Genomic DNA, 25,586 nt, shown 5'->3' on the forward strand with positions numbered 1-25,586 from the left:
GTTGTGCCACCGGTAGAGAGAGTTCTAGTTTGCTCTAGAATGTTCTGAGCTGGCCCGGTACCGGGGGGGGGGCATCACGTTCTTAGAGGAACATCGTCGTGTCATTGGCTAGAATGTAAGTAATCATGGTAAAACAGGAGCCTTATCCCTCCTTGTTGGGGCTGGTGTGGCAGAGTGAGTCGCTGAGAGACACTTTGCTCAAGGCAAAAAGGCTTTATATAAAACTCTGACAATGGGATCGATTTTTTTCCCCGATCTGGTAATTCATTGTTTTAAAGATAATCAACTAAATAAAGTTTGTTTTTGGTTTTATGCTTAAGAATTTGTTATTTTTTTATCTTAATTGGTTGTATAGCACATTTTAAAAGTAGCTCAAACTAAATGGTATTGTAGAACATTTCTGAATGGACCAGAGAGATACGAGTGCTACGTCCCCCTGGATTCATGACCCCTGGACCCAGGGAGAAGGGGAATGGTTGCCATGGTAGCGGGCTGTCACATGATGAGAACATGATAAAGCATGGGAGTCTTCCAGTCAAAAACCCGCATGACATGTCTGGGATCTTCTGCTGACCTTGTATTTGGTCAGGCCACGAAGTATATCAACTAAAGTTATGACATTAATGTGTTATTATTTGCATGTTGTTGTTTTTTTTGTGTTTAATTTCCTGATTTAGAAAATAGAGTTTCCTTCACTGGTGATTCTTGTATATTAATTGTTAAATAATTGTCCGTGGTACTGTTGCTGTGACTAGTTTTCCTGTCCTTGACTCTGTGGGTTTGGCAGTTGGGCTTGTTAGATCAAAACCAATATTGACCCCTACACACGTGTGTTTGGGTTCCTGGTATCCTTTCCTTTTTCACATATCCCCAAGCAACTACTGTTAATAACTATATGGTAAAGTAATACATTGTAAATAGTATTATTTTGTTGTTATCTTATTGTAATCTTATTATATTCGGATACAAATAAAAGGCTGAGTTGATGGGATGAAATGAAATGCCCTGCATGGTGCAATGCTGACAGGAAGGCTTTTGGGTTATCATTGCGTAAACACGGACATAAAATTCGTCCAAAAACCACCCTTTGATCAATGTGACATCGCTGCAGTATCAAAAACACACAAACACACAATCGTACAAGTTGCACACACAAATAGTTTTTCTCACTGAAAACATTCAACATTTAATCATGGACTGGCCAAGCAGCCCAGGTAACAGTCGAGGTGCATCAGCTCCTCCAGGCCGCCCTGGTACTTTCTGTGGCTATTTCCCCGACAGCTCGGTCTGCATCATCCCCACTCGGGCCGGGCCGCAGTCAGCACTCTGCCCTGCTGCAGAGGAACACAAATGGAGGGAGCGCTGAGCATGCTACTGCCACTAGACACTATTGAAGTCTTGCACACACACACCAACCCCCCCCCACACACACACACACACACACACACACACCTTCCCAACTACACACACACACACACACACACACACCTTCCCAACTACACACACACACACACACACACACACACACACACACACCTTCCCAACTACACACACACACACACACACACACACACCTTCCCAACTACACACACACACACACACACACACACACACCTTCCCAACTACACACACACACACACACACACACACACACACCTTCCCAACTACACACACACACACACACACACACACACACACACACACACACACACACACACACACGTGTCTCTTTGGATAAAAGTGTCTGCAAAAAAAGGAGCTACTTGTACTGATTGAGACACTAGATCGTTGACTATGATTGCTGGGGTATCTTTGTTTCCAATAGTGCACAGATGAAATTGTCTGTCTGTGGTCTTGGGGCAGGACGCTCCTTGGGATCCCCAGATATGCATCAGGGTTCCCAGGAGAGTGCCGACATATAATATAGATATATATGATCAATTTCAGCATTGTTTTAAAAGGTCTCATAGACATATGCAAACTGATGGCAAACTGATACTTTTAGAATCATTAAGATGAGCGATGCGATTTTATGACCTCAAAACTGATTCAATGGCAGATGTTGATTGGCTAAAAACTATTTATGTGGAAACAGATGTACAAATGTTCAAGTTATAGTCGCAAACATTTAGCCAGAAATGGAGTCCCAGGCTAAAAATGGAGGAACTTCTGGATTTCCACCCACACATTCACACGGTAATGAATATCCTTACGTTGAGCAATCTTATCTTAGAGAGCACTTGTTTCAGGAGCCTCCAGCCACAGCACTTGGTCCATGGAGACAAAGCACAATGGAGACCCATGAGGTGAGAACTAATTAGTTTATTATCCGTTGATCACACTGTACCTTGCATAATGAGCCTTCTGGCAATTCATCCCTTATCCGACATCAGCGGTAAAATAAATGCAGAAAAACAACGAGTATCGACCTAAACACTAACCTTAACCTCAATTAACCAATGATGTTACACGTGTTTCATGTTAGACACAACTGTCATCAAAGGGTACCCCACAGTAATGGAATTGTTCCAAAACAACTGGCAATGAAGTTAATCACATCGTTAAACGTATATTCATGTTTTATTCTTCATTCAAGACAATGGGATTGAAAGGTGAACTATCTAGAGAAGTACTAGGGCGACGCAGTGCTGCAACGAGCCTCTTTACATTGTGGATTGTCGTTTATACTCAGTGTTATGTAAGGGAATCTTCTGTGCTCTGACATGGGCACTACACTGGGGGCCACAGCAGAGCTGCTGATGCTGCAGTTGGGTCTCCCTTGTGTCACTTTCTGAACCAGATTATTCCCAAACCAGGTGGGCTTAAAACAGGACCTCTAGATTTCAGCACAGGTCAGGTTAAAGGCCATTTCCAAACATACACACACACACACACACACACACACACACACACACACACACACACACACACACACACACACACACACACACACATCCAACACACATCGACTGATATCAGACATTTATATGTAATCCAGAGTGCTTCCACAGAAGTGCTACATCACTCAACTCGTGGGGAAATCAGCAAACTTGTTCTTACTGGCTTAGTTGGCTCAGTTCCCAGGATCAGTGGTAACTAGAAATACAGAAAATAAGAAAAATAATAATAATATCGACCTTAACCCTAACCTTAACCTTAACCTTAACTAACCATTGATAGAATTACATGTTTAATGTTAGACACAATTATCATCAAATGTGTTCCCTGCAGTAATGGAATTGTTCCAAAACACAGTTAAATGAAGGCTGGCTAGGGAAAGAAGTAATGTTCATACGTTTTTTTTGAATTGTGGGAAACAGTACAGAAAGCTCTAGGTTTGAGTTTGGAGCACAATGGTGTACAAATGAAGAAGGATCCTGTGCTTGACCAATCTGATCAGTGTGGCTGATGAACCATTGTCTGACATCAGAAGTGTGACCTACATTCACTGGGTCCTTAACCCAAAGGGTTTGGGCCCATAGTGCAGTACAGACAACTGATAACACACTAGACTGAGTATGGACTCCAAGATAGCTGCTTCTATGGTTAATGATTCTTTTTGACTGGACAGCCATACATTTCCAATAACTTCACCCCCTGATCATTTACAATGAGTCATGTTTAGGCTTGCATGTGAGTGTCTGTGTAAACCTGTGTTATCAATCTAATGGTTTACTGTGGTTGGAACATTTTGAGTGCTACTTAAAGTTGTTTTGAATGATAATTGATAGTAATCTATTTTCTGTTCTTGGACACGATTGCTGGATCTTGGTTTGTGTATTTGGTCAATGGGATCTGTTTTGATTTAGTGTGCTCAGGGCGACCAGGAACCTCTGTCTCCTGGGGCAAGCCATCATATTTACCGTGACCATGCGGGCATCATGTGCATGTGCTGCCTGTTATTAATTGTTATGGAAAACGAAGGATAAGGTTATCATCGGACACATTTACTTAAAGGGAACATGTATAATCTATACTTGATTACATTCTATAATCACTATGGTTTGCATTTGAATACAGTACATATAACCTATATGTTACCTTTCTAAATCCTTATTTTTAAAATCGCAATAGGTGTAAGAAAAATATAAATGAATGAAACACATCATCATTATTTTATAGAAATGTTCGATGGTTGGAATGATGCAAAGGCAACTAAAGACACATGCATTTTTGTGTGCACACACATACATTCTCAAATCACTTGGAAAGATGCATTTTATTGAAAGAATCAAATCAAACGACTCAAATGACCCTTGACCCACCATGACCCATACGGGGTCGAGTGGCAAACTACACGTCGTTCAGGTTGGAGAACAGGCCCTACCAGCCGTATTTGTTTTGGTATAAATAATTGTTATTTTTTGCCATTATGTGGGTGTTATAATTCATTTTATAATTCATAATTCAACACAACACACACTGTCAAACTCACACACTCACAGACAGACACACACACACACACACACACACGCACGCACACGCGCACACACACACACACACACACACACACACACACACACACACACACACACACACACACACACACACACACACACACGTACACACACACGCGTACACGCACACAGAGAAATATGATGTGTCCTGTTTTGCATTCCTGAGCAGATTGTGAGGCTGAGAGAGCCAGACAAACATAGCCCCACGTCCTTCAACAGTATAAACAGTCCCAGCAGCCGGCTAAGATAACACCCTGCTGGATCCCCCTGGGAGACCTGGAGCTAGGCTAGGCTAGGCTAACACCCTGCTGGATCCCCCTGGGAGACCTGGAGCGCTAGGACAGGCTAGGCTAACACCCTGGACCCCCCTGGGACCCGAGGAGTTAGGCCAGGCTAGGCTAAGACCCTGGACCCCAATGGCACCCTAGGAGCTAGGACAGGCTAGGCTAACTCCCTGGATCTCCCTGGGACCCTAGGAGCTAGGCCAGGCTAGGCTAACACCCTGGACCCCCCTGGGACCCTAGAAGCTAGGCTAGGCTAGGCTAACACCCTGGACCCCCCTGGGACCCTAGGAGCTAGGCCAGGCAAGGCTAACACCCTGGACCTCCCTGGGACCCTAGGAGCTAGGCCAGGCAAGGCTAACACCCTGGACCCCCCTGGGAGACCTGGAGCTAGGACAGGCTAGGCTAACACCCTGGACCCCCCCTGGGACCCTAGGAGCTAGGACAGGCTAGGCTAGGCTAGGCTAGGCTAGGCTAGGCTAACACCCTGGACCCCCCTGGGACTCTAGGAGCTAGGCTAGGCTAGGCTTACACCCTTGACCCCCCTGGGACCCTAGGAGCTAGGACAGGCTAGGCTAACACCCTGGACCTCCCTGGGACCCTAGGAGCTAGGAGCGCTAGGACAAGGAATCAACACGATTATCTACTTGAGAAATGGCCCGATATTGTCCCAATATGTTGTTACTATTTTGTTATTATTTAGTAATAGAAAACAAAATGATGTTTTCATTCTAACTTTGCATCCAGCTGTGAGGATGACCGTGAGGCTGTTGTGGGAAAAAAGACATGGAAGATAAAGCAGGTTGGGTACATTGTCTCTTACCGTGAGTCTTTATGCATCAGTCTTACCCGTGAAAACAGCGGCCCTGCCATCTAGGCTGGGGCTAGCCAGTGCACGCGCGTGCGCGTGCGTGCGTGCGGGTGCGTGTGCATGCATGTCTTGTGATTTGCTTGATTTGTGTGGTATTCATTGTTCACGTGTGTGTGTGTGTGTGTGTGTGCGTGTGTGTGTGTGTGTGTCGTATGTGTTTGATTTGTGTTGAATATCTCTGTTTATATATTGAATGTATAAGTCAGCGTTTGTGCTTAGGTATTGAAAGGGAAACAGGTATCCTGTCAGAGAGAGACGTGAATGTGGTTTTATTACATAATCCACCTATTATCAGGATGTCCTCCAACCCCTCTGTTCAACAACCCTCCAGACACAGACATAGGCCTACCTCTTCATTATTTACACTACTTCATCCTATAGTCTCTTTCCCTCTCTATCATTTTGTATTTATTTTAGTCTCGATAAGGATGACCCTCTCCTTCTTACATGTTACAACTATTTATAACTGCATATATAACCGATTACCCAACAATGGTAATATTTAATATCACGCACTGTATCAAATCCTCTGAGTGCCCGTGTCTCTGCTCTCTCAGAGGGATTACCCGCCCTGGCATTAGTTGGGTTGAAAGCCTGTTTTGACCCCAGGGAGCTGTCCCTAACCCCTGGATCCCACCCTAGCCCCCCCCCTAACCCCTGGACCCCACCCTCGCCCCCCCCCCCTAACCCCTGGACCCCACCCTAGCCCCCCCCCCTAACCCCTGGACCCCACCCTCGCCCCCCCCTAACCCCTGGACCCCACCCTAGCCCCCCCCCTAACCCCTGGACCCCACCCTAGCCCCCCCCCCTAACCCCTGGACCCCACCCTAGCCCGGCGTCAGGCGTCACCCAGCCACCCGGTGCTCCGTGGCCCCCACTCTTCCATCCCTTGAGATTTTTCAACATAATTGTGCGATCAAAGAAGAGCCAGTCCATCGGAAATAATACATCCGAAGAAATGGATGTTTCCAGGTGATAAAATATAGCGGCAATAATAAGCATTCCCCGACGACCAGAGCGGTTACCGTTGGTTACCTGTCACCTGTTCTTCCCTCAGTCCCTCTGTTGTTCTTTCTCTGACACACACACACACACACACACACACACACACACACACACACACACACACACACACACACACACACACACACACACACACACTCCCACACACACACACACACACACACACACACACACACACACACACACACACACACACACACACACACACACACATACACACACGCACACACACACACACACACTCACACAACACAAACACGCACGCACCCATACACATACAACACCATGACTGAAGAGGGACGGACTGAAGAGTGACAGATGAGAGCAAAGGGAAGGTAAAGGAGCTGGTCAGCTGAGGTGGGGCTGACAGGATGCCAGCCTGCTTTCCCTACGGCCGTCCCCCAGGGCTAGTGGTTCACCCTCAGCAGACCGTACCCCTCCCAACGTGTCTTTACTCTGGGAGACTCTGGGATCCCTTCCATGATTTTCTTAATATATTGATCACAATTGTTAATATGTGAAGACATTTGTTTATTTTCAAAGAGGCTATATCAATTTGTAATAGTAATGTTATAATAATTCATATTTTTTATTGTGCTATTTTGTTTCAGTCAAATATGGAAGCAAAATAACTTGTGTGGACACAAACTGATCCCGAGCCTGTCACACAAGAACGGTATGGATGGGAAACACAACGTACTAAAGCACACAAAAGGCTCTTACTGGTGAGTGTTTGTGTTAGTGTGTGTGTGTGTGTGTGTGTGTGTGTGTGTGTGTGTGTGTGTGTGTGTGTGTGTGTGTGTGTGTGTGTGTGTGTGTGTGTGTGTGTGTGTGTGTGTGCGTGCGTTAATGAGTGTGCGTGTGTGGCCTCATGTCTGTGAGCTCGGGGCTGCTGGTTTTCACAGCCCACAATAGAGGGGCTTTGCGGGGGTGTGGCGGCCGACCCTGGGATTAGACCTGTTGGATAACAGACAGAGAGGGCCTGGAGCGGCTCTGGGCTCGTCTGAGAGGTCTGGAGGGGCGGGGGGGGGGGGGGGGGGGGGGGCGCTCATGAGTCATGCGCCTGTTGTTAGACTTATCAACACTCATGATAGGGACACAGACACGCACACATTCTCAAGCTCACGCACACACACAGACAGACACGCAGACAGACACACACACACACACACACAGACAAATGCACACATTCACACACACACACACATGCACACACACACACACACACACACACATGCACACACACACACACACACACACACACACACACACACACACACACACACACACACACCCATACACACACACACACACACACACACACACACACACACACACACACACACACACACACACACACACACACACACACACACACCCATACACACACACACACACACACACAAACACAGAAAAGCACACACACACACACACACACACTCTTAAATTCCATTGAATGTTCAAATGATTTATCTCAATTTGATTGAATAAATAATAAAATACTATAAACAAATAAGGAATAGATAGGATGAGAGGCAGCAGATGAGAGACCATTGAGATGATGTCTATGCATGTGTAGACCTACCACCCTTGTGTGAAGGGGTCATGCATACGTGTATATATGATGTCGATGTATGTATGTTTTTACCGGCAGGTGTATCTCAACAATTGTTATTGGTAATTTGGCCCTGATCCTTTCCAATGGACTTCTTACCTCTATTTGAATGTCATGCAAAATGTTTATTTGGAATAGGCAGTGGCCGCAGTATTTGAATGTATCTGTGGCGTCAGATTTGGATTGTAATTTGAGTGTTTTCCACTCAGCTTTACATGCACAGAGCAGTGGTGGCTCTGAAGACTAAGGGAGGTTTTCCATGGTGGAACCATGAGCTGCATGCACCTCTCTCTCGTGAATCTGAATGTGGTTCAAAGCGGTGGTGTTTCTAGTATCGTACGTGGTTCAACAAATGTTCCACAAACAGGGTGGCCGCTGTGAGAGGGACACACCCTCTATTTTTATAGTAATAGTTATAGTCATCAATAATTTTTAATATAAATGTAAACAGCTATACCCATACTTTCAATCATATCATGCATGGAACTATGTATATTATAGTAAGTACAGTCCAGGGCAGGCTGATTGTGCTGGAGTCATCAGAGGCCATGAACTCCACGTGAGGCAAAGACGATCGATTCATGTTGGACATTAGAGGTTGAGTGGCGCCCTCTAGCGTCTGACTGCATTACTAATCTACTACTCGATTTCTCAGGCCTATGTGGTTGGCAGTGTCTTTCGGTAGGCCTATGTGTGTCTGTAGTGAGACAGACCTTTCCTTCCATGACAAAATACCTAAGGCAGCATTAGAGCTATTTACTAATGAAACTATATTTTCTAAAAAATATTTAAAAAGACTGAAAATACCATGTGTATTTTTTATTTAATTTTAATATTTTTGTCTTCCCACCAGTAAACGCATAGCTGCTTTGATGACCATTTCAAAGTTTTGTTTGTCCTTATTCTTTCTGTCCAGGCCTATTTTAAGGCTAATGTGGTTGCTATCAAACTCAATTTAAGTGCACGCCTGGAAAGCAGACCCTAAGCATTTCCGAGCCGTGTAAATAAACTTGACTTTAATCCAATCTGGTCCCTCTGAGTTCTGGTTCTCCGTGTGCTCAGTCCCAAAGCACACAGTGCTCACACGGTGGTTCCCTTTGATGTGTTGACGTGTTAACGTGTTCGATTTAGACTCTCTGTTCTGCCCGTTGGTGCTTTAATGCTCGTACATATTACTAATGCCAGATGAAATTAATCCTTTTATCTTGATTGGTTTATGCTATTAGTGTAGGAAAGCATGTTTCAAATCTTAAAAGATGTTAACATATTTTATTAAATAATAGTATACAGGCGTTCTATTTTATTAAACAATTCCAACATACCCCATACAAGCAAAGAATTGACTACCCAGACTAAAGCAAACACAAACTGAACCAGTTGTTCTTTTATGCACAAGAATACTTGCTATTTATGCTTCTACATCTGTGTGATGTGTGCAGACCCATCCAGCATGTAATAGGAACCAACGAGACCGTCTCCTTCTGAGTTCTGCTGTTTGCAGAGGCCGGGGCTTCAGCGCAGACCGCCAGCGACCGCCAGCGACCGCCAGCGACCGCCAGCGACCGCCAGCGACCGCCCAGAGGGGGGCCCTTTGTGGAAATCTAAAACTGAGGGTCAGGGTGGGATTGTGTCCTGGATTAGTGGCACATCAACAGGAAATTAAGTTTGAGGAATGGGCCCAAAAGATGTTGACTCTAAGTGTTTTGGTTGACCATACCATGGATGGAATGTGTGGATCACACACATTATAGGCCTACTAATCTATTTAATACTTTACGTTGGATAAATGTATGTAACTTTATAAATTATTAAACTAATTTATAGTTATTACAGGAATACTTTCTCAAACTACTAATACATTGATGCTAAAGATAAGATCAAGAAATAAACCGCGGGGTCAGGTCATCATGTTGTGTAACGTTACATCGAATTGATAGGATTTCAGCCGTTAGATGGCGATAGAGAAAAAGACCAAGATGTCCCAGAAGCCACAGGCCCGTCTTTTGTTCTTCAAGTCTCGACTTATTGTTTTATTGTATCAAGAAAGTTTTAAACGCTTTTCACTTTACTCTCTTCGAGGAATGGAAATACTGTATAGACAACACACAAAACACTTCGGTTGTAAATAATTACATTCAATGCTGAAGGATAAGGCACATAATGTATTTCTTCCCCCGTATCTGTTTGCTTTTAACACGGGTTTACTTAAGCCTGCAGTGCTCTTAAGAAGTAAGCATCACCATTGTCCTCCTTGCTTAAATCTCGGGGCTAAATCCGTGAGGTTTTACGCACGGGTCCCACTTCTGCTTCCAAAAACCTTGGTCCAATCAGAGCAGAGCTGCTCTGCCGGGGCTCTCGTCCCCTCTCCCAAAAGTGGTATATGTACCGCAAGACTCAGCCAGAGTCCTTTACTCGACACATACTTCAGATAAGTAAGAAGACGCAAAAGGTTCAGGATTTTGGGGGAGTTTGTTCTGCAGAAGGAGACTCCTCAAGAGGTCTGGCTCTCTTGCAGATAACAGAGTTCGAGCTGATTCTGGCCCGTTTGGGAGCCTGATGTCTCTGCATTTATCTCCAGAATCAACCTGAGGTTGCGAGTGGCAAGTGAAGAAGTAACCCCTTAAAGGTTGTAGAAGAAGAAAATGGATACCAGATTGTTATGGCTGTTCTCTCAACTCTTAATAGCTTTTTGCACGGGACAAGACACGGGAACAGAGCCGGAGCAACCGGAGGAGACCCCAGAGGGCGCATCCACTCTGGCGTTCGTGTTCGATGTGACCGGCTCCATGTACGACGACCTGGTCCAAGTGATCGAAGGCGCGTCTAAGATACTGGAGACGTCCCTGAGCAGACCCAAGAGACCGCTGTACAACTTCGCGCTTGTCCCCTTTCACGATCCAGGTAGGACGACACAATAAGACACCAGAACCCAAGTCAACACTCAGCGTCTCCACACTCCGTGCGCTGTACAATATGTTGCGCGGAGTTTGGGTCACCTTCAGGATGAGTGAGGCATTTACCGATTTACCACTTGAGTTGCCTACAAAATCACGTGAAAATGTGAGAAATTGAATGGCTTGCTGACACTGTTTGCATGCCCGATGTCCCTCACACCTCCGTCACAGTTTGCCCCCCTGCGGCCGCTCTCTGTTCTCCACAGATGTTCTGCTCACTATCATTAGCATTCCGCATTAGTTACTGTGCGCCGTTGACTTTGGGGTTTGGTGATCTTCTCCCTCTTAGTATCATCACGGGCCTCTGCTGACTGATGATGGGTAGTCCATGTCTAGAAAAAGCCAGCAACAACCATTTATTAGAGAAAGAATGAATAAATGTTGGGTCTGACAAAACACCTGACAAAACTATGTGCGTGAGTGCGTGCGTGCGTGTGTGTTGGGGGGGAGGCATATATTATGAATATATATATATATATATATATATATAGAGAGAGAGAGAGAGAGAGAGAGAGAGAGAGAGAGAGAGAGAGAGAGAGAGAGGGAAATAGCATGTTGATGTGTGTGCTAAAGACACCGACCACACATCAAAGTTAGAGTCAATGTTTTAATGATTTGCCCAATGGGTTCACCGCTGTCCCAGGATGGTGCAGTCATTATAAAGGGAGAAGCCGGGTTGGGGAGTCATTGAGTGGGGGGGGGGGGCGATGAGGGCCAGGTAGTGAACAGACAGCAGGAGGAGAGAGATACCAGATGTGTGCTGGACTCAGATGCTCATTTTCAGCATTTGCAGAGAATCACATTTCCTCCGTGATCGCTTCGTTCCTCTGCGCCAAGAACAATGAATTCATTGAAGTTCAACGTGTGCGCCATGTTTCAATACACCCCACGTATAACACATGGGGAACACATTTATCCATTGTTGTTGCAGTGGCACAGAGAAGGTTTATTGTTGACCAATATAAAATCATGACTTCATACATGTGAGCCGTGCTGTCTAATGGAGCCCCAGAACACATCTGCTCCTCAAGGCCCCTGGTCGGCTCGGCCTGCCTCCTTCTCCTTCACACTGCTTCTCCTTCAGCGTCCACGTATTTGTCCTTCTGGGGGAAGTGCTCCTGATCCTGTCGTAGTGACGTCTCCTGGTTCCACTGACTAGATGTTCTTCCTAATGTTACAAGGATGTCAGCATGGGTCCCCCCCAAGGGTACAGAGTAATGATTAGTACAGCACACTCCACACTGGCCCGCCTCCAACCGCTGCCTTAACCCCAGACCCCCTCCTCCCCCTCCTCCCTCCGCTCCTTCCCTCCTCCCCTCCTCCACCCCTCCCTTCTCCCCCCTCCCCCCTCCCCCCCTCCCTCCTCCACCCTCCCTCCTCCCTTCCTCCTCCCCCTCCCCTCCCCCTCTCCCCCCCCCCCCCAGTGTTCCTCCAGCTCTACAGTCGTTCCTCTCCCCTGCCTTCAGTGACCCCAGTGACAGCGCTGGGCCTCCTGTTTGACTGGGCTGCTCTGACCCAGAGGGAAGCCCCCCCTGCGGGTCACACTGCAATCTGACACAGTCAACACAATGTGTTTGTAAGCCTGTGTACAATTTGCTTGTGTATGTGTAAGCTTTTAATTGTGTTAGTTTGTGCTTGAGTGTGATTGTGTGTGTGTGTGTGTGTGTGTGTGTGTTTGTGTGCACGTGCTGTTGGGCCTGAAAGTCGTGGTCACTCGTGTGGGGAGAACCCTCCCACACAACTCCCTCTGTACTGCCCCCCCCTGCTCCCCCCCCCCCCCCCCCCCCCGCTGTGTCCCATCCGGCAGAGAAAGAAAGAAAAATAAACTTAATTTGGATGTAGCTTTTCTGCAAAGATGTCAGTATTTTAATAGTTTTCAGTCTGTAGTTCTCAGTCTGTGGGTTTCAGTCTGGGTTTCAGTCTAGTCTGTAGTTCTCAGTCTGTAGTTCTCAGTCTGTGGGTTTCAGTCTGTAGTTCTCAGTCTGTAGTTCTCAGTCTGTGGGTCTCAGTCTGTAGTTCTCAGTCTGTAGGTTTCAGTCTGTAGTTCTCAGTCTGTAGGTTTCAGTCTGTGGGTTAAGGTCTCAGTCTGTATTTCTCAGTCTGTGGGTTTCAGTCTGCAGGTTTCAGTCTGTAGTTCTCAGTTTGTAGGTTTCAGTCTGTAGGTTTCAGTCTGTAGGTTTCAGTCTGTGAGTTAAGGTTTCAGTCTGTAGTTCTCAGTCTGTGGGTTTCAGTCTGTAGTTCTCAGTCTGTAGTTCTCAGTCTGTGGGTTTCAGTCTGTAGTTCTCAGTCTGTAGGTCTCAGTCTGTAGGTCTCAGTCTGTAGGTCTCAGTCTGTAGGTTTCAGTCTGTAGGTTTCAGTCTGTAGTTCTCAGTTTGTAGGTTTCAGTCTGTAGGTTTCAGTCTGTAGGTTTCAGTCTGTGAGTTAAGGTTTCAGTCTGTAGTTCTCAGTCTGTGGGTTTCAGTCTGTAGTTCTCAGTCTGTAGGTCTCAGTCTGTAGGTCTCAGTCTGTAGGTTTCAGTCTGTAGGTTTCAGTCTGTAGGTTTCAGTCTGTGGGTCTCAGTCTGCAGGTCTCAGTCTGTGGGACCTCCACTATGCTTGGAGGATGTGTTCTGGTAGCTGGTAACAGCCGCTGATCTTAAGACTGGGAGCTGTGGTTCCAGGCCTTTGGTTGAGGACCCTTCAGTTAGTCTCAACCATTCACTGAGTTTCATTCAGAGTAATCCTCTGCTTCTGCTCTTCTCTACCTCCTCTGACGTCCGCACACACATGTTGCTCCTCATAAACACTACCCTGTGAAAACGTGTGTGTGTGTGTGTGTGTGTGTGTGTGTGTGTGTGTGTGTGTGTGTGTGTGTGTGTGTGTGTGTGTGTGTGTGTGTGTGTGTGTGTGTGTGTGTGTGTGTGTGTGTGTGTGTGTGTGTGTGTGGAGCTGGTCAAAGCTGTGGGTCAGTGGAATGCCAGTATACTTAACACTTACAGTAATAAACACACATTAACATAGGTATGGCCCCACTGTGTTTTAAAAAGCTAACGGCCATACAAAGACACAACAACAACTACCAACTATGTATTGTACTAGCCCGAGACTAGTTCCTTATATAACAGTTTCCCAAATATCAGCTGATCTTTTTAGCTCTACTTGCTGGTTGTGTTCTCAGCCCTTTAGTGCTTCCTTGGAGAGTGCTTCATGCACAGCGCTGAATGGTACTAAGGGCTGTTGTTATTTAATGCGGGTCATTAAAGCGTCGACCAGTCTCAGAAGGGCTCACTGTCCCCACCCCCCCCCCCCAGCCAGCCTCTGGGTTGGAGGTAGGAGATGCACCCGGTCCCTGGGTGTGGCGACATGAGAGGAGATGATGGCAGGACTACTAACCAACTGCCTGATCAAAGGAGCTCATCCCCGGGAAAGAAGCCTTCATTAACCCCCCCCCCCCCAGCACACCCTCTTCCCCTTCCCGTCAACCTTTAACCCATGTCCTCCTCTAGCTGGGATTGGTCGACCCCCCACCTGCAGATGACAGGGGGCCCAGCCTCAGTAATCATACTATCAGGCTGGAATGCCGAGTGGAGGGCGGGGCCTCGGACTGAGCGGGGCCTCGGACCGAGCGGGGCCTCGGACCGAGCGGGGCGGGGCGGTCCATCTGGGACCCAAAGTGCCGGGTGGGGACGGGGAGACGGCCTGTAATCTGGGAGGGGCCGGCGCGCGCCTCCAGGTTCGGTAGCTTTCGACCCCGTTGAGCTTTGTGATCACAGGTCAGGGGTCACCTGCCTCGGCTTTCATCTTGGAGCGGCAGAGCATACCTGATAGGGGCCGAGGAGGAAGACCTCCCTGCTGCTGGAGGAGGAGGGGGAGGAGGATGAAGGGTTATGGCCCGCACTGCAGCGGCCTGACCTGACCCATAGGGGCCTCCCTAACCCATAGGGCCCCCGCTAACCCTAACCCTGAGGGACCTCCCTAACCCTGACCAATAGGGGCCTCCCTAACCCATAGGGGCCTCCCTAACCCTGAGGGGCATCGCTGGCATTTTCGTTTTGATGAACAATGACAGCATGGATGGAGGTCAGAGAGGGAGAGAGGAGAGGAGAGGGAGGAGAGAGGGAGAGGAGAGGAGAGGGAGGAGAGAGGGAGAGGAGAGGAGGAGAGAGGGAGAGGAGAGAGAGGAGAGGGAGGAGAGAGGGAGAGGAGAGGAGAGGGAGGAGAGAGGGAGAGGAGAGAGAGGAGAGGAGGAGAGAGGGAGAGGAGAGAGAGGAGAGGAGAGGGAGGAGAGAGGAGGAGGAGAGGGAGGAGAGAGGAGGAGGAGAGGGAGGAGAGAGGGAGAGGAGAGAAAGGAGAGGGAGAGAGGAGAGGAGAGAGAGGAGAGGAGATGAGAGAGGGGAGGGAGTGAGGAGAGAGGGGGAGGAGAGAGAGGAGAGGAGAGGGAGGAGAGAGGGAGAGGAGAGGAGAGAGAGGAGAGAGGGAGAGAGGAGAGGGAGGAGAGAGGGGGAGGAGAGAGAGAGAGAGGAGAGAGAGGAGAGAGGGAGAGAGGAGAGGAGAGAGGGAGAGAGGAGAGAGGAGAGAGGGAGAGAGGAGAGGAGTTGGAGGAGGGAGAGAGGAGAGAGAGGAGAGGGAGGAGAGAGGGGGAGGAGAGAGAGAGAGAGGAGAGGAGAGAGGGAGAGAGGAGAGAGGGAGAGAGGAGAGAGGGAGGAGGAGAGGAGTTGGAGGAGGGAGAGAGGAGAGAGAGGAGAGGGAGGAGAGTGGGAGAGAGTAGAGGGAGGAGAGAGGGAGAGAGGAGAGGAGAGGAGAGGAAGGAGAGAGGGAGAGAGGAGAGGAGAGGAAGGAGAGAGGGAGAGAGGAGAGGCCTGTTCTACAGACCTAAAGACGACGTCTCTGAGGTTCAGCTTCAGGCTAAGCCGTCTTTGGTCGTCTTCCTCTGTGCTCACCTCAGCTGATGAGTTCAAAGATGTTGATACCCGACCAGCAGCCCTCCTCAAGCTTCTGTTGCATCACATTTCTGTGTATTATCTCCTGTTTATATCGTTCAATAGGCCCACATTGGCCTTATTACACAAGCCTCTCTTAAGATGGTTGAGAGGTCGTGATGCATAGATAGATCTTTTCTCTGTCTAAACAGGCGGTTACACAAGAGATGAAACCAAAAAGCATCAGAAGCACCTCCATGGTGGGGTCCACCGCATTCTCTCTGGATGAACAGAGCTTTGAACCACGTCGTAAAGACTGGCAACCTGCAGGTGCCTCTGCACATGAAGCAGAGACACCTCATCAAGGAGCCAGTCAGCTGGCAGTGAGCGCATCGGTGGGAGAATCCAGAGGCTTCCGTTGTGTTACCATGAGACTGAGGGGTACCATGAGACCGAGGGGTACCTCCACCGGCCCCATCATGAGACTGAGGGGTACCTCCACCGGCCCCATCATGAGACCGAGGGGTACCTCCACCGGCCCCATCATGAGACCGAGGGGTACCTCCACCGGCCCCATCATGAGACCGAGGGGTACCTCCACCGGCCCCATCATGAGACTGAGGGGTACCTCCACCGGCCTCATCATGAGACTGAGGGGTACCTCCACCGGCCCCATCATGAGACCGAGGGGTACCTCCACCGGCCTCACCATGAGACCGAGGGGTACCTCCACCGGCCTCATCATGAGACTGAGGGGTACCTCCACCGGCCTCACCATGAGACCGAGGGGTACCTCCACCGGCCTCATCATGAGACTGAGGGGTACCTCCACCGGCCCCATCATGAGACCGAGGGGTACCTCCACCGGCCCCATCATGAGACTGAGGGGTACCTCCACCGGCCCCATCATGAGACTGAGGGGTACCTCCACCGGCCCCATCATGAGACCGAGGGGTACCTCCACCGGCCCCATCATGAGACTGAGGGGTACCTCCACCGGCCCCACCATGAGACCGAGGGGTACCTCCACCGGCCCCATCATGAGACCGAGGGGTACCTCCACCGGCCCCATCAGGCCTCCCACCTCCACATTGAGCACCCTGTTTGTGTCTCACAGGCCCTGGGCTCTCGCTGGGGGCTTCTGGGTTCAGACGACCCGGTCCTGACCTTTCCAGGGTTTAAACACCCCTGTCTGAATTCCAGCCATCCTAATCTCTGGTGATAAACATCCTGGCTGAACCTGGAAGACTTGTTTTCTTTAGGTCATGCACTACTGAGGCCATGAACTTCAGACTATACCGTCACGGGAGCAACCACAGCCATGGCTTCAGCTCGGAAGGGAAGGGAACATGGAAGGGATTTAAGTCCTTCATAAGGCATTTCTTTAAAGGTTGTTTTTTTTGTTTCTTAATCTCTGGGATCTTATAATTGATCCTAAAATACATAGATACTTAAAATGAACTGTGATTTATTGCATCCCCAAGGAATCTGACCCCTACCCTCCAGAATAACTTGTTTTGCAGAGCATGTGTAAGGTCATTTGTTCCTGTTTGGGGAGCAGACATGTTTTCTTGACCTACTGCTAAGTCTTACCATGTGTCCATCGTGTGAGCTTCTAGACACGTAGTCAACAACATTACTCTGAAACATGGCTTTCACTCCACAGATTAGACTAGCAGGAACACTGATACGTTTACCGGATGCACAGAACACCCCCCAAAGGGCCCATTTTCTACTTCTTACGTACTTTTGAGATGATTGAGGTGGCTAGGTTACCAACACAATTCGACCCCATGGCTACGGGGGTTCAGGGTGTAGGGTATTGGTCATCATCGTTTACAATGCAGTCGATGCCAATTTGGAAAGAACATTGGACCTGTTGGAAGTAGGAGCCTAGTCTCTTCTACTCCCTCCAGTACAGAGCTCCGATGGGCTTGCTGTACCGAAATATATATTTACTGAATTACTTCTGCCTTTTGGTCCTTTCATCGAAGGAATATAAGAGGTACATTTGGTAGCCATATTAAATTAGAGGCTAAGTATAGTCGTCTAGACTCTAATTGTAAAGGAAAAAAAGGAAAGATTCCCCCTCATTGGACTTTATAGCTGAGATTTTCATTATAATTTTATGACTTTTCATCATGCTGCTGGAATCCGGCTCCCTCATTCAGGACGATTAGATTTACCTTCTGGTGAATCAGAGGCCAGGGGCAACGTTCCCATTGGAGGGTCGGTGCTTCAGGAATAACGTGACATCATGTCCTTTAAGGACTGTAAAATATAATGTAAACTGGTGTTAAAATAAACTGAAGCCACAAAATGAACATGGTCGAGAATGTCTATGTCTCTCTCTCTCTCTCTCTCTCTCTCTGCCTCTCTCTCTCTCTCTCTCTCTCTCTCTCTCTCTCTCTCTCTCTCTCTCTCTCTCTCTCTCTCTCTCTCTCTCTCTCTCTCTCTCTCTCTCTCTCTCTCTCTCTCTCTCTCTCCCTCTCTCTCCCTTCAACATCCATGTCAGGGTCTAGGCTGATCGAGACATGGTGCCAGTGTTTGTGTCTGGCTGGGAGGTTAGTTGTAAAGGCTGTGAGAGGGGGACCACAAAGACAGCCAAACTAAGGGGCTGGTTATCTGACGGACTTGACCAGACACCCCCCCCCCCCCCTCGCCTTCCTTCCTTTGTTAAAATAAACACTCTCATCCAAAGTAACAAACTCTAACCTTTCTTCTCCAAAACCCTTCCAGCACTAAGTGTTAATACAAACCTGATCTGTATTAAACCCACCGTGCTTGTTCTTCATTTGTTCCTTTGTAAATACTGGAATTGAAGTCCTAACAAGAACAATTCGTCCTTTTTGGTGATTGGACTCAAAGTGAAAAACATTCAGGAGGTTTCCTATTTCTAAATCCCTTCCTGACCTAAAGGTCATCATTTGATGCCTTGACCACGACGGCCTTCCCGCTCTCACCGCCTCTCTCCTCCTCTCCTTAATCTACCACTGATCCCCAAACCTCTTGTTGCCTGGACGACGTACACAACCAACACCTGTCTTCTGTTGCATTGTGGGAAGCAGCAGAGCATCTTGTGTAACCCCGTTGATGGATGGTAGATGGGTTTAGACCTCACCATCAACAACAGGGCTGTACAGAGATGGTGAGACCGGGCTGTACAGAGAGGGTGAGACAGGGCTGTGCAGAGAGGGTGAGACAGGGCTGTGCAGATAGGGTGAGACAGGGCTGTGCAGATAGGGTGAGACAGGGCTTTACAGAGAGGGTGAGACAGGGCTGTACAGAGAGGGTGAGACAGGGCTGTGCAGAGAGGGGGAGACAGGGCTGTGCAGAGAGGGTGAGACAGGGCTGTGCAGAGAGGGTGAGACAGGGCTGTACAGAGAGGGTGAGACCGGGCTGTACAGAGAGGGTGAGACAGGGCTGTGCAGAGAGGGGGAGACAGGGCTGTGCAGAGAGGGTGAGACAGGGCTGTGCAGAGAGGGTGAGACAGGGCTGTGCAGAGAGGGTGAGACAGGGCTGTGCAGAGAGGGTGAGACAGGGCTGTGCAGAGAGGGTGAGACAGGGCTGTGCAGATAGGGTGAGACAGGGCTGTGCAGAGAGGGATGAGGCTCAAGCCCTGCAGGAGGTCCAACATCATTAAAACATTAAATTCAGGGTTAATTATTCTCTTGCCGGTTGCCATGTATTCTGGGCCTTGCAGCGGGCCTTCAGACGCTGAGTCTGTGTCAGTCGGCCCACACACAAACAATTCTATTTCTGCTGTTTAATGTGGTTCATTTAACAAATCCCTCCCATCATCAGAATCATCTCTGGTGCTGTGGTCAGCATGGGCCCAGACAGCCAGCAGCTGACAGCGTTTACCGGCCTTCTTCCTGTTCCACAAGGAGAGCTATTGTGTGTCGGTTCACTGTTGCTGTGCCTGTGAGCCCACGTCTCCTAGGAACAGATTGCGAGGCCGATGCACACGCTCGGCACGCGATAATAAGGTCAAATTAAATGCGATCTTTCTTTTATGAGCACACCATTCTGAGTTTGTGGTTTGCGAGTGTCGGTAGCGAGGTTGCTAAAATCTATTCACCCTTGGTTTGAGTCATTCGGTTCATTTCGTTGCTTGTTCCAAGTTTTGTGTCCACTCTGGTTATTTTCCTTGTCTGCGTGACTTTTCGTACGGCATTGTTCTGGTTGATGTTTGTTCCTAAATAAAATAGAGCTGTTGGATTCTGAATCACTCCCAGACAAAGTCACATATCGTTTTTTGACTCTTTTGTTTGTTAAATTGTTGACAGCAAAGGAGCTTTTCTAAATGCTACATATCTCAATATTTTGGTGATATCTACCACTGCCAGAATACACACAGACAGACAGTCAGACACGTCTGTGAGGGGGTGACGTTATGAGGCCCTGTGTGCGTATCGCTCCAGACCATCTGGTGGTGGGATACCTGTTGGGATCCATCTGCTTCCACTCCGGAATGCGGGATTGTTGGGAGTAATTGTTGAACATGTAGTTTGATATATCAGACGCACTGGAGTTATCAGTTCTGTGTGTGTGTGTGTGTGTGTGTGTGTGTGTGTGTGTGTGTGTGTGTGTGTGTGTGTGTGTGTGTGTGTGTGTGTGTAGGTGTGTGTGTGTGTGTGTGTGTGTGTGTGTGTGTGTGTGTGTGTGTGTGTAGGTGTGTGTGTGTGTGTGTGTGTGTGTGTGTGTGTGTGTGTGTGTGTGTGTGTGTGTGTGTGTGTGTGTGTGTGTGTGTGTGTGTGTGTGTAGGTGTGTGTGTGTGTGTGTGTGTGTGTGTGTGTGTGTGTGTGTGTGTGAGAGTGTGTGTGAGAGTGTGTGTGAGTGTGTGAGTGTGTGTGAGTGTGTGTGTGTGTGTGTGTGTGTGTGTGTGTGTGTGTGTGTGTGTGTGTGTGTGTGTGTGTGTGTGTGTGTGTGTGTTCACCTCCAGCAGCATGCTGATTACACAGCGTGTCTGCCTGGCGTGTGTTCCTCCAGACGGGTCGATTGAGGAGTTATGGCCCAGAGCTCCTAGACGGAGCTGTCGGCCGTCCTCCACCTGAACCGGAGAGCCCAGAGCCGGCTTGTTTCTGCTGCTCAGCGCTACGACCGACACACAGAGAGCTCTCTGTAGCAAGAAGAGCTGGCAGGAAACAGGGCAGGAAGAGACATAGAAGAGAGAGACAGAGCGATGTAGAGGAGAAGAGATGAACTGAGAGAGAGAGAAAGGACTGAGAAATGGAACTTCCCTCTCATGACTTCATTCACTCTACTCATTCCATGAGTATTAGTGTCATTAAATAGCCAAGGACATTCGTGCTTCTGAGCAGTGAGCACTGTATCCAATAGGTGATTGTCACAGTGGCAGAATAGGTGAGCTCGTTGAATCCACCTTTACAGAGAGGAATGACAGTGTGTTCAAATGGCCAGGTTTAAGTCTCCAGGCATGAAAAAATCAAATAAATGAAACGAACTAGTGTCGACTGTTTTTCCATGACAAGACCAATCCTTCGTTGTAGCCAAGAAGCAAAGCAGCAATGCTTTCTCAGACTTGAACTTAGGGACGCATTTCCCAAATCAAGATTGCGATCCGAGCACAAACAACTTTTCGATGAAATCGACTTCACCGTCCTCCTCGATGTTCTGGACGGCTCCTTGGGCCCCGACTAACTCTCTGGCGAGTCGGATCGGATTTTGCCTGGAAAACATTAATGAGAGTACATTGAATGGAGGGCCATGGAAATCCCTGCTGGGACTGTTGCCAGGAAACAGAACGATGTTGTAGTCTCAACAGTGAAATGTGTGGGATCCCAATGAATGATCTCAAGCCTGAATATCAACTACAGAGCTACCTGGTTGGTTCCATACTGGTTTACTGGTACGGCACCCTAGTGATGACTGGTATACTGGTAGGGCACCCTAGTGATGACTGGTGTACTGGTACGGACCCTAGTGATGACTGGTATACTGGTAGGGCATCCTTCTGATGACTGGTGTACTGGTACGGACCCTAGTGATGACTGGTGTACTGGTTCAGCCCCCTAGTGATGACTGGTGTACTGGTTCAGCCCCCTAGTGATGACTGGTGTACTGGTAGGGCACCCTTCTGATGACTGGTTTACTGGTACGGCACCCTAGTGATGACTGGTGTACTGGTACGGACCCTAGTGATGACTGGTGTACTGGTAGGGCACCCTTCTGATGACTGGTTTACTGGTACGGCACCCTAGTGATGACTGGTGTACTGGTAGGGCACCCTAGTGATGACTGGTGTACTGGTACGGCACCCTTCTGATGACTGGTTTACTGGTACGGACCCTAGTGATGACTGGTGTACTGGTACGGACCCTAGTGATGACTGGTGTACTGGTTCAGCCCCCTAGTGATGACTGGTGTACTGGTACGGACCCTAGTGATGACTGGTGTACTGGTTCAGCCCCCTAGTGATGACTGGTGTACTGGTACGGACCCTAGTGATGACTGGTGTACTGGTACGGACCCTAGTGATGACTGGTGTACTGGTTCAGCCCCCTAGTGATGACTGGTGTACTGGTTCAGCCCCCTAGTGATGACTGGTGTACTGGTTCAGCCCCCTAGTGATGACTGGTGTACTGGTACGGACCCTAGTGATGACTGGTGTACTGGTTCAGCCCCCTAGTGATGACTGGTGTACTGGTTCAGCCCCCTAGTGATGACTGGTGTACTGGTTCAGCCCCCTAGTGATGACTGGTGTACTGGTACGGACCCTAGTGATGACTGGTGTACTGGTACGGACCCTAGTGATGACTGGTGTACTGGTTCAGCCCCCTAGTGATGACTGGTGTACTGGTTTCGGCACCCTAGTGTAGCGAGTCAGAGGGTCTACTGGAGTCCTAGGAACGTTCCCCGCAAGGAAAAATATGTCAGCTTTTCCAACTGAAGGGTTTGGCTGACGTTTGGTTTTCCGTTGGCCGGTGCCAGACACATTTCCATGTTAGTTTTGTAAAGAGTTGTGATCGCCACGACCCCCCCCCCCCTCACCTCCATGGACCCACACTTCATCCAGAGGGACTCTCTATTTGTGTTGAATTGTTTGTGAAGGTTTGCTCTTTATTTTGTCTGCCCTCTGTTCAACCCTGCTCCCCGAGTTTAGGGCAAAAGTTGTCCCGATTATTTGAGACAACTCGGGCTTCCCCCTCTCCTCTCCTTCAGGGATTGGTTGTAACTGCCCACCTGCTAACAAGGGACCTTTGTTTTACAACATGCTTACATGAGCAGAATAGCAATGGTGTGTGTGTGTGTGTGTGTGTGTGTGTGTGTGTGTGTGTGTGTGTGTGTGTGTGTGTGTCTGTATGTATGTGCACGTGTGTGTGTAATGTATGTGTGTGTGTGTGTGTGTGTGTGTGTGTGTGTGTGTGTGTGTGTGTGTGTGTGTGTGTGTGTGTGTGTGTGTGTGTGTGTGTGTGCTGCCTCTCAACAGGCGTAGTGAACATCACAGCTGCAGCAGCTGAACTCACCGGCGGACTCCACTGCACTCAGCAGCTCATTAAGAGGCTCAACAAAGGACGCTACGCTAGCAGAGTAGCTGCTAGCGCTGGTCCTGGTAGAGTGCCCCTCTGGCCCAGTGCCCAGTGCCCAGTGCCCAGTGCCCAGTGCCCAGTAACCAGTAACCAGTGCCCCTCTGGCCCAGTAACCAGTGCCCCTCTGGCCCAGTGCCCAGTAACCAGTGCCCTGGGCCAGAGGGGAACTGGTTACTGGGCACTGGTTACTGGGCACTGGTTACTGGGCACTGGGCCCTGGGCCAGAGGGGCACTGGTTACTGGGCGCTGGGCACTGGGCGCTGGTTTGGTTACTGGGCACTGGTTACTGGGCGCTGGGCACTGGGCGCTGGTTACTGGGCGCTGGGCACTGGGCGCTGGTTACTGGTTACTGGTTACTGGTTACTGGGCACTGGTTACTGGGTGCTGGGCACTGGGCGCTGGTTACTGGTTACTGGTTACTGGTTACTGGGCGCTGGGCACTGGGTGCTGGTTACTGGGCGCTGGGCACTGGGCGCTGGTTACTGGTTACTGGTTACTGGTTACTGGGCACTGGTTACTGGGTGCTGGGCACTGGGCGCTGGTTACTGGTTACTGGTTACTGGTTACTGGGCACTGGGCACTGGTTACTGGGCGCTGGGCACTGGGCGCTGGTTACTGGTTACTGGTTACTGGTTACTGGGTACTGGTTACTGGTTACTGGGCGCTGGTTACTGGTTACTGGTTACTGGTTACTGGGTACTGGTTACTGGTTACTGGGCGCTGGGCTTTGCTCAGATATGAATAGAAATAAACAGTTAGGAGACCAACAGTGTTAAAGTCTTGCACAATAAGAGATAATACAATGAAATTAAACAAACTAAACTATAAAATAAATGCCATGGTATTTAAAAATATGAAAGAAATACATGTAATATTGGAAAGACTTGAAGATATTAAGACTTCATTCTATCATGTCGGAACATTTCCTATTTTTGAAATAGGTATTGTCAACGGAAGCTCCCAGAGCCAACAGCCAGCACAGTTTACAGCGCTAAGCTCTCAACCCTTCTCCCGTCTCAGGACTTTGAACGTCTTTCTTATCTTCTCGTCTTTTGTCTGACTCACAGAGCAGCTGTTTCTTCAGGAACAGAAAGAATTTGCCTCATTCCTGAACTCACTGTCTTGGCCATAAATATGTTCAGTGTGTCTCCATCTCTCTGACCCCTTATCCTCTAGACATATTTACTTTCCTCAATGTTTACCGAGAGGAAGTTCTGCCTATCTCAGATTGCGAGGTCAGATCAGGATGTTCAGACATCACAGGCTGAACCATTTGCCAATGAAAATATGAAAACTGTTTCAGGTTTTCTATTTCGGTACAGACGTTAACCGTGTTGCCTATCATTCATGATCTCTCTGTGTTGCAGAGATCGGACCTGTTACCATCACAACAGACCCAAAGAAGTTCCAGTACGAGCTGAGGGAGCTGTATGTCCAGGTGGGTCTACCGCATTATAAACAGGAAGTCATGCCTTTTGTTTGAGACGTTTTAACTCCAACACATCCTTGTCGGAAAATAATCTTTTTCTGATTAGACACAAAAGTCTTTTGTGTCATGATTACGGTTTTGTTTATTTACATTTATTTTATTATTTGTCCTAGTTGAGACCGTAAATGAAATACGTCAATACGTCTTGCAAAGTTTGTGTAGTAGTAGTAAAGAAATAGATGCTGCATAGCAATATATATGAAGTATTCCCATAACTGATTTCCCAAAGACAACAACATGCAGTGGACCAGTGAGGCGTAGAACGTTGTGTGATTGTTGAGGGTCATAGTAAGTGTTATGTGTATCTCCTAGTTTAGAGGTGCCAGACCTGGGACTCTCATGGAGGTTCATCCTAGGCAGGTCCTCGAGCGTCCTAGTGGTCATGTGAGGTGGCTGTGATGGGGAGGGGACGCCTTCCTTTCTAGCTTTCCGTAGTTGCATAATAT

The 25,586-nt window shown here is 48.5% G+C and overlaps 1 protein-coding gene across 1 annotated transcript in view; it reads left to right on the plus strand.

Annotated features, from left to right (window-relative positions):
* Positions 1-10,555: 10,555 nt before the first annotated feature.
* LOC132469616 (hemicentin-1-like) overlaps positions 10,556-25,586 on the plus strand; it is a 23,860-nt gene continuing 8,829 nt past the window's right edge. Inside the window, exons 1-2 of the mRNA XM_060067604.1 lie at positions 10,556-11,148; positions 25,019-25,089. Coding sequence (XP_059923587.1) covers positions 10,890-11,148; positions 25,019-25,089 — 330 coding nt within the window. The 5' untranslated portion in view covers positions 10,556-10,889. The remainder of the gene's footprint in view (positions 11,149-25,018; positions 25,090-25,586) is intronic.

This window comes from Gadus macrocephalus, chromosome 12, assembly GCF_031168955.1.
Source record: "Gadus macrocephalus chromosome 12, ASM3116895v1".
In the NCBI taxonomy this organism is placed as follows: domain Eukaryota; kingdom Metazoa; phylum Chordata; class Actinopteri; order Gadiformes; family Gadidae; genus Gadus; species Gadus macrocephalus.